Genomic DNA, 10,238 nt, shown 5'->3' on the forward strand with positions numbered 1-10,238 from the left:
TTTCTTCAGTTTTTTTTCCTAATTTTTTATTTACTAAAAATACACACACACACATGTTGTTATAACTTCACGTACGTACCTGTCTGCCAGAGTTTAAGTCATCATAAATGACATTAACATTGTCTTCAGTTTCGTCATAATCGTTGTCACCATCATCATCTTCATCATCATCGCCGTCAAAATGATTTTCCATAAAATTAGCCCAGGCCATCATCATCATCATCTTCATCATTATCATCTTCATCATTATCATCTTCATCATTATCATCTTCATCATTTCCTTCATAATTGTCATCATCATCTTCATCATCATCTTCATCATCATCACCATCAGCATCATCATCATCATCGACAATTGTTATCATTTTAATATCTTATCCATTCATTACTTTTCAATGGTCTTTAGCTGAGTGCCTGCGTCGCACACACAAACGCACATACAAACACGTACACACACAAACAAACACGTACAAGCACATTCAAACTCGCACACACACTCACATGCATGTACAAAGAAATGAAGCCGCCTCTTGAAGAGTAATTGATCAATCAATCTACCGAGCGACAAACATCAAAGTGATCTATTAATATCATCACCGCTGTCATATCATTTGGCCCAACGTTATGAATATTAATTAGCTGAATAAATTAGCATAATTAATTGTTGTTTCTTACGCTAATTATGCATGTAATTACTATTATTATCGTTTCTTAATTATTTCATCTGCTCCCTCGGGTGTTGATTTATTGACTTCGACAATCTGTTAAATGAAACTTAACTTTGTGTGTGTGTGTGTGCGTGTGCGTGCGTGTACGTGAGTGTGTGTGTGTGTGTGCGCGCATGTGTGTGAGAGTGTGTATGTGTGTATATGTGTGTGTGTGTGTGTGTGTGTGTGTGTGACTCTATGCGTGTTAGTTGCGCAATGTTTTGTATGAAAAGTTTTTGTTACTGATTCTTTGTACGCTCTGATGGCTCATTCAAAATGCTTCTTTCCACATAGTTGCGGATTTGGAAGGAGAGTCTTGGAAGAAGTCGCCATCAGTCTTTAACATTCGCCCCACCGGCAAAAATTCGCAAGCCATTGACCTCCTTCGCCAAATCTCAAATGTTGACCTTCTGTTATTCACTCTTTACAACATATCTTTTGGGTTTCATTTTTAATTGATTTTGTTATTTTAATTGTAAATATTTTTTATTCATATAAAAAAAACAAACTAATCAACGAAATTGCATTTGCAATTGTGACTTTGAGTTAGTGCAAATTCTCGCAGCAGGCTAATTATAGTAACAGATGGAAGACGACCAGTGATTGGTTGTCGATGAAGCACAGCTCGCTCTCATTGGCTGGCCAATTGAGGTCACGTGGCCATGATCGATGACGATGGAAAATGTAAGGATTGTAATCAGTCAGATGATGACGTCAGAGAATTATTAATGATGGAGGAAGTGACCATGAAGTCGATGGTTATTGGGATGACGACGATGACGATGATGATAATTATTATGATGATGATGATGATGAAAGTTTTGATGACGATGATGATGACGACGGTGATGTATTAACCAACAACAAGATGGTGATGGTGATGATGATGATGACGACGACGATGATGAAAGTTTTGATGGTGATGATGATGACTTGAACAATGGAATGCCAAACAACAAGATGAAGATTATGAAGAAGACGACGTCATGATGATAATAGTGAATATGTGATGATATTGTTGTTGGTGTTGTTGTGTTGATGTTGTTGTTAGTGTTGTCTGCAGTTGCGTGTTACACTGTGGGAAGTATCATGTTGAGGATGTTATTAAACGTTAATGCCGTTGGTTGTGATGAGGCTGATTGGTTGAATGAATGAATGAATGAATGAATGAATGAATGAATGAATGAATGAATGAATGAATGAATGAATGAATGAATGAATGAACGAATGAACGAATGAACGAATGAACGAATGAACGAATGAACGAATGAACGAATGAACGAATGAATGAACTAAAGAATAAATGAATGAATAAACGAATGAACGAATGAACGAAGTAATTAATTTGAATGAGTTTTTTAAAAATTAGTTCCTATCTTAAAACTGTTGCGTTACACTTTAAAATTGAAAAGGCCATTCAAAACTATATTTACATTAATAATAATAATAATATAATTTATTTTTATTTATATTATTATTATAATTACCATTTTTTTCAATAATGATGGTAATAGTTGTAGTAGTAGTAGTAGTAGTAGTAGTAGTAGTAGTTGTTGTTGTTGTTGTAGTAGTAATAGTAGTAGTAGAGCAGCAGCGGTAGTAGTAGTAGTATAAGTATTGTTATTATTATTACTACTAATACTGTTGTTGTGATTTTTATTATTATCATTATTAGTAGTATTATTAAAAGAAAAAATTCAGCAGACCAAAGACCCTTGAGACAACGCATTCGACACTCCAGAGGCTCTGTCGTTGTACTACTTACCTATAGATATGATTTCTATCTGATCCACTAGCTATTGATTTGTCCTTCTAATTCATATTCTCAATTAATTACTTAATTAATTAATTTTTTAATTAATTAGAAATATTGATTTTTTAATTAATCAGAAGTATGTGAATTGGTCTTGCGTGAATAATTGAGTTTGATTTGGTTTTTCAATATAGATGAAAATTTTCTTGAATGAAATGACTTAAAAGTTGTCACAATTTAAGATATGACTTTTATCTGATCCACTATCTATTGATTTGTTTTTCTAATTCATATTCTCAATTAATTACTCAATTAATTACTTAATTAATTGGTTTTTTAATTATTTAGGAGTATATAAATTGATCTTGCATGACATAAACCACCACCACCACCACCACCACAACAACAACAACAACAACAACAACAACAACAACAACAACAACAACAACAACAACACTTAATAACATTATTACCAAAGATCATTAACATAAAGACATCAAACCAAACTTTGACACGGAAAACGTCAATGTTAAATAACATCATCCTCAGAGAACATTAGCAGGAAAACATCAACCAAGAATTTTTCACACAAAAGACATCGAAATACATCAATAACATCACCACCAACAACAACAACAGCAACCACAACAGCCGCCACAACAGCAACCACAACAGCAGCCACAACAGCAACCAGAACAACAACAACCACAACAACAACAACAACAGCAACCACAAAAACAACAACAACAGCAACCACAACAGCAGCCACAACAACAACAACAACAACAGCAACAACAACAGAAACAGCAGCCACAACGACACAAACACGAAATGCTTGACAGATATTTCAATTATTTATTAAAGCTTCATCTTTCAAGAGCGCACGCACTCCATCGCAAAACTCGAAATTTCAAATTTATAATTCAAGATTAAATTCATATTGTTTAACCCTTCTAACAATTTTAAATAACATGGCGTTTATGCAATTGCAAATAAATCATTTATTTTTCATGTATAAGTCTCAATCTAAATTATTTCCTAAGTATTTTTATCAGATATATTAATTGAACCTAAACGATCGTCTTCTTCTTCTCGCTTTTTCTTAACTCGTGTTAAACACTCTTTTGCCAAATCTGCTTTTGCTTTTGCTGGTCCTTTTCTCTGGAACTCTCTACCTCCTTCTCTGACTACTTCTCCATCACTTGCGAAGTTCAGAGCGGATCTCAAGACCCATCTGTTTTCAAAATTCATTGAGGAGCGCTGTTGAACATCGCGGAAATAGCGCTTTATAAGCTAATTGATTGATTGATTTATCATTAACATAGATGAAGAAACCATCTTCAGTATAGTTGAATAATTTCTTGAAAGAAATCATTTAAAAGTTGTCACAATTTGAAAATTTCACTTATGATTAAATGGCAATCAATTTAAAATGACGTTCTTATAAAGAGAAATTAGTTTGGTGGTCACATGCCAAGTAGGAATGATGGAATTTGCAAGTTGTGGTCTATAGGGCTTAAGGGTTGCAATCCCCATACAAAAAAATGCCAAAATTTGTTGAAATAAAAATTTCTCCAGTGCATTTGCTTTTTCCATTGAGGCAAATGCCTTTATTTGTAGTTTTTACAACAACTGCAGTTTCAAAGCTGAAGCTATGTAGCACGAGGCAAATTTTGTAACGAAGAACTTGAAGAGAATCACGATGAATCACTTGGTAAACAATGAATGTATTCTTATCATTTCAACCATTGATATCAATAAAAATCTTTATTTAATGTGTAAGAAGCATTATTAAAAGTGCCTAACAACGAGATAATAACTATACTAAAATGAATTCCACAAACGCCTACGGACTTCCTGATGGGAGGATTTGAGAATGTGAGAATGATTCCTTAATAACATTCATCTAGTTGAATTCAAATTTAATCGAGATCACTCCTTTTCCACTAAACAACTGAAAATTTTTTAATATTCGGTGAAATTTATTTTCATAAGACTCGAATATAAAGTTACATATGGTACTATGTGTTAAAACCAAAACATGATGAATGACACTGAACCGTCAAGCATCAAGTAACAAATGGATCAACACTTTGATTTGTCGTTAATTGCACATGTCGGCATTCAGTTGGATATTTTCAAGCACACAGACACGCAGGAACCGCTGCAACAAGCACGAAATGTGGTTAGTTGCGAAAAACAGTTCCCTGATGGTACTATATGCGTGTTACTTGTATAACGATTCAAATAAAAAACAATTCATTTGTTTAAAGGGATCTTGTGTGGTCCTACCTCTAGATACAGACAAGACACATTGTGAATGAATACGACGAGTGATTCTACGTGTGTGTCTCTATGTTACTATGAAAACAAACGTATGTGTGTCTCTGTGTCTGCAAATAATATAATATAATAATATTAATAATTATCTATATGTGTGTATTTATGGATAATATAATATGATTATAATATTAGTCACCTTGCATGTATATATATATATATATATATATATATATATATATATATATATATATATATATATATATATTTGCATGTATGTTTGTTTGTTTGTTTGTTTGTTATTTTGTTTGTTTGTATGTTTGTTTGTTTGTTTTATGTGTTGGAAGATGTGTCATGTTCCTATGAATGCGTGTTTCCATTTGTGCGTCTGGGTGGGTAGTTGTATGAAATCAGCGTACTTTGGGTAGGCTCTTAAGAAAGATTTTATGTGAATTTATGAATTCAAAAATAATTTCGGCACGCACATTTTTATTTATTAAGTATTTGTAATTTTTAAAGAGAGAGAAAGAGTGTGTGTGCGTGTGCGTACGTGTATGTGTGTGCGTGTGCGTACGTGTGTGTGTTAGGCCTTGTTTGATATATGTCAATCTCATTGATCGATTTTTTGATTGATTGTTGAACTCAATGATTGATTGATTGTTTTAATGGCCGGTTGATTGATTGATTCATTGGTTGACTGACTGATTGATTGTTTGCATAACAATCGTTCAATAAACAACTCTGAATATTTTTGTACTAGATAATTTTGAAAAAACTCCTAATGTTAATAATATGTGCGTCTTTTGTTATAGACGCCAAAGTTTGGCATTTATTTGGCTTCGGCCATTTTGAAGGGCCAAAAAGCCAAATAAAGCAATTTTCTTTTAAGCCATCAAGTTATTTTAAATTCCAGAGCGTTAATTGTTTAATATTAGCAGAATCTTTCTTGGTCATCACAGCTTCTGAAACATCTGAGTTTGAACAGGAGATTGTATATTATCTCGGTTAAGAGTTTCTGCTAGACACGAATTTTCTTTTTTCTTTTTCTTTTGTTAGCTAATTAATTACAAAACTTTGAATTTTCTGGTCACTCAGGTTTTGGTTTCGATTCAATAGCGGATCAACTATTTGATGCTTCTCTATGTATTATCTGCTGTTGACTTCTTTGTAAATTTAGGCTGATTTCATTTTCCTTGAATTTTATCGAAAGTTTTTACCATGTTGTCATTCTTAATTAGTTTCAACCGATGTAGTTCTTAATGTTTAGATGTCATCATGGTAGAAGCGCCTAACATTGATATGTTGTTGTTGTTGCCCGGCTTCAAACATTGCCAGAGAAGCTCTGACGGGGCTGGAGCCAGTTGGCTACAGCAACCGGGTTTTGCCTGAGATCTATTACCGTGATATATATAGGGTTGTTTGGGCAGTTAAATAGGTGGGTAGCATCGTCAGGATGTTTGCGGCATAACGGACAGTTACTGCTGACTTCACTGTCGATTCTTACTTCGTAGCTGTTAAGAAAGATGTAAATGACTTAAGCGAAGTTGGGCCGGCGATCTTCTCATTTCTCTGGGCAAACTCTCTTCTGCCTTTACTATTTTAAGAGTCGGGGAGGCCATTCTTTGAGCAGTACAGCGACATGATACGACTCAGAAGCGAGTTTCGCAGCGCAACCGTGTTAAGTTGTTGATGCCTTCAGCGTACTGCTGTTAATGTCTATGTGCAGCACTGATTGCACCCTGTGTAGATGTTTGGCGTAAATGGTTTCTTTCGTATTTCTGTAAGATCTTGGTTCTCTGATGATGTATTGGCAGGGGTGATCTGAGTTGTGGTAATGTAGTGGAAACTGTGATGATAGAAGGTCGGTGGACTTGGCACACTGCAAGGAGGTGCAGCTCTGATGCTATCTTATGGCATTCAGGGGTTACCCGTAAGACAGCATTCTGTGTGCCTTGAAGTCTGCCGTAGCTTGTATCAGAAGTCAGTGGAGACCAGGCGGAGCAGACATGCTCAAGACATCTGCAGGTTTTCGCTCAACATTGATATTGTTATATGTTATGTTCTTTATGAAGTGCTTGATGCTGATGCTCTATATCAAAGTTTTATTAACTTTCAAATTATTTACAATGTTTCATGTGAGAATATTAGGAAATGAAAACAATTTGTTTCGTCATTTTAAAGTTTTTTTATTGATTCTAGAAGTAATTATTTATCACTGATTTAGACAGAGTTAATAATTCAAAGTCAAAATCGAAACAAATAGTTATAAAATTGAAAAAAAAATCCTTACAAAAAGTAAAAAAAAATTATATTCGTATAAACAAAATTAAAAATGGCAGTTTTTGCTCTTTAATTTGAAAATAAATTTCTAAAATATCTACGTACTATAGTTTTGTCATTAAGTTTGCTAAATCTGAAAAATTTGTCACAATGAAATGATTAACGAATTAATTAGTTAATATTATTACTATTCAAATTGAGTTTCTGATATATAAATGGTTAAAAAATGTAACAAAAAAAAGTGTATGTCTGTGTGTTTACGTGTACGTGTGTGTACGTGTGCATGTGTGTGTGTGTGTGTTTTACATCGCTCAAAATACAATTGTTATTTCTGTTATTAAAAACATCACCATCTCTATACTGTACGGCCTAAATAATTCATTTCAAAATCTGATTTCATGAACATTTGTCAATAAATTTACTAGTATAATCATCCAAACAATTGAATCAGAATCATCAATACGTAAGTTACATCATCTTCGAAACGTTCACCATCATCTCGTCACAATAATCACATGACTGTGGTTAATGTACTACTAATCGTCATCACATCACAAACATTCTTCATCATCACCACCATCGTCACCACTACTGTGGTGACGATGGTGGTGACGATGGTGGTGATTTTGTCTGTGTATCTTATCAACATCTTATGGTGTAGTGTAGTGTATCAACCTGTGTATCAACATCGTCGTCATCATCTACATCATCGTCGTCATCATCTTGCCATTGTCATATCATCACCATTGTCATATATGAGACAATTTTACCAACTTGTTTCATCATTCAGTTGTGCCATCTCCGTTCTTATTTAAAACCATCGTCTTCATCGCCATCATCACCCTCATAATCATCATCTACATCATCGTCGTCATCATCTTGCCATTGTCATATCATCACCAATACTATCATTTTCATCACAATTATTTTTTGACCATCGAGCTTTTTAATAATAATTTTTCTGTTTTTGAAACTCTTTTTGCATCAGCTCAGTTCAGTATCTTCATCGGCGTTGTCTTTGTTACATTCTCTGCTTTTTGATTGGTTGGATCGATTATGCTTAGCCCAATCAGAGCTTAGATTTTGTGGAGAATACAGTTTACTTGACGAATCAAAACTCATCTCAGAACTTCGTCTATCGTGATTGGTTAAATGGTTTAGACCGTGCAAAACAATCGGTGAATGGTTGAAGACTTGCATCGTTCCCAGTGGCGAATGCATCTGCTGCCCTGCAGGTGATCGGTCGGGTGCGTTATGATTAAGATGTTGCGATTGGTTGAGCGATTGTTGCTGATGTTGTTGTGACGATTTGATTGGAGCCTTTTTCTTCAAAGTCTCACACGTTCCCTGCAGAAGTTCTTCAATCCCGCCTACTAAGGTTCCGCCCACAACTTCCTTTCCCAGCGATTTAGCAGCTATGACGTCAGCTTTCAGTTCCTCCATGTCCCTCTTTAGTTTGGCGCGTCTGTTCTGAAACCACGTGATTACCTGGATGTGCGTGATTAGTCAGTAGATTAGCGAATAACTCACTGAACATTTTGATGAATATATATATACGTACAATTACGTAGAATAAAATTAAATCCTCAGTAGGGATCCAAATAGATCAATCGTCATCACGAACACGGATAGATAGAGCAAAATGGTTTACAGATTTGAAATCAGCGTAAATTGAATTACATAGAAACATTTAATGTTTTATTGGAGAGAAAAAAATCATGAATATCAGTGTAGCTAGACAAATCTGTATGAAGATTGGAAAGAAATTTGATTAAACCGCAAAAAATAACTTAAAAATCAAAGGCGAAAGAGACGCAGTGGCAAAAACTGGCGCGATGGATAAGCGGTTAAGATGCCTGACAGTGTTGTTGTAGTGACCAGGTTCGAATACCAAATAATCTTCCTCACCTATCACTTGGAATGTGTGCTGCCTTGAATCACGCTTCTTCATAAGCAGTGCGTGTCTACTGCTGGTTTTTTTTTGGCAAAAGTAAAGAGAGGAATAGAAAACTGTGAAAAATTTCAGACATACCTGGGCGTTTGAAAGGCCTAGAGCCTGTGCTATCTCATCTCTGTCGACAGGTGTCAGATACTTCTGATACACGAACCTCTTCTCCAGCTCAAAGATCTGCTTGTTCGTGAATGCTGTCCTCGACTTGCGACGTTTCTTGTTGCCGCTGCTGCTGCTACCGCCGTTGCCACCGCCACTGCCGTTGTTGTTTTTGGAAGCTGTGGTGGTGGTGGTAGTCGAGGAGGAGGAGGAAGATGAGGATTTGTCAGAATCTTGAAGGGGGTGGGTTGGTTGGATGGTTTGAAGAAAATTTAGTTTAGTAAATGATACAACAATGATGTTTAATAAAAAATAAAAAAATTATAGTATTATTAGATAAAAGATAATAAAAAATAATAATTTCATGATATAGCAGAAAAAACAAATAAAATAGTTTTTTAAACATTGTATGGTTTTAAAGAACGGTACACCGAAATTTAAATCCTTCGCCATTTATTAATATTAATTTGATTAGTCAACAACTTAATCGTGTTTATATATAATTTTGTTTACATTTTTTGTGATAATTACAAAACTTTATAACAAACAAACAAAACAAACAAAAAAAACAAACAAAAAAAACAAACAAACAAAACATACAATTCAGACAAAATAAAAAAAACTTTCTAACCACACACAGCCGCAACTGTTGCAAAGAAGCTAGCAACAAACTACACTACACGTAGCGACAAACTACACGTAGCTACACTACACTACACTACACGTAGCTACACTACACGTAGCTACAGTATACTACATGTAGCTACTCTAAACTACAAGCAGACCTCAACGCCAAATATGACAACTAACGAATTACTTGACATGGAGTTGTACTTAATTTTAATGACATTTCAGTGAGTAAGGATTGGAAAAATTTGTAATATTTATGCGTGCTTGTCTATTTGTGTTTGTTTGTATGCATGTATGTATGTTTGTTTGTATGTTTGTTTATATGTGTTTATGTTTGTTAGTTTGTATGTTTGTTTATATGTTTGGTTATGTATTGTTTTATTTTTCTACTTTCAATGTTAATAGTTTGTATAACGAACAACAACAACAACAGCAACAACAACAACAGCAACAATAACTCTCACATATGCAACAACAATGAAATCATTATTCTGATCCTTATTAATAAATATTAAGAAAACAATAGAAGAATGATTAT

At 34.4% G+C, this 10,238-nt stretch overlaps 1 protein-coding gene across 1 annotated transcript; it reads right to left on the minus strand.

The window, feature by feature from the left end:
- Nucleotides 1-8,004: 8,004 nt before the first annotated feature.
- On the minus strand, nucleotides 8,005-9,523 carry HELRODRAFT_174136 (hypothetical protein; the record flags this gene model as incomplete). The annotated part of the gene is made up of 3 exons (XM_009020679.1): nucleotides 8,005-8,508; nucleotides 9,053-9,249; nucleotides 9,475-9,523. The coding sequence occupies 3 exons, from the start codon at nucleotides 9,521-9,523 to the stop codon at nucleotides 8,005-8,007; spliced, it is 750 nt and encodes a 249-aa protein (XP_009018927.1).
- Nucleotides 9,524-10,238: the final 715 nt, after the last annotated feature.

The sequence above is a fragment of the Helobdella robusta genome (genome assembly GCF_000326865.2).
Source record: "Helobdella robusta unplaced genomic scaffold HELROscaffold_28, whole genome shotgun sequence".
Lineage (NCBI taxonomy): Eukaryota > Metazoa > Annelida > Clitellata > Rhynchobdellida > Glossiphoniidae > Helobdella > Helobdella robusta.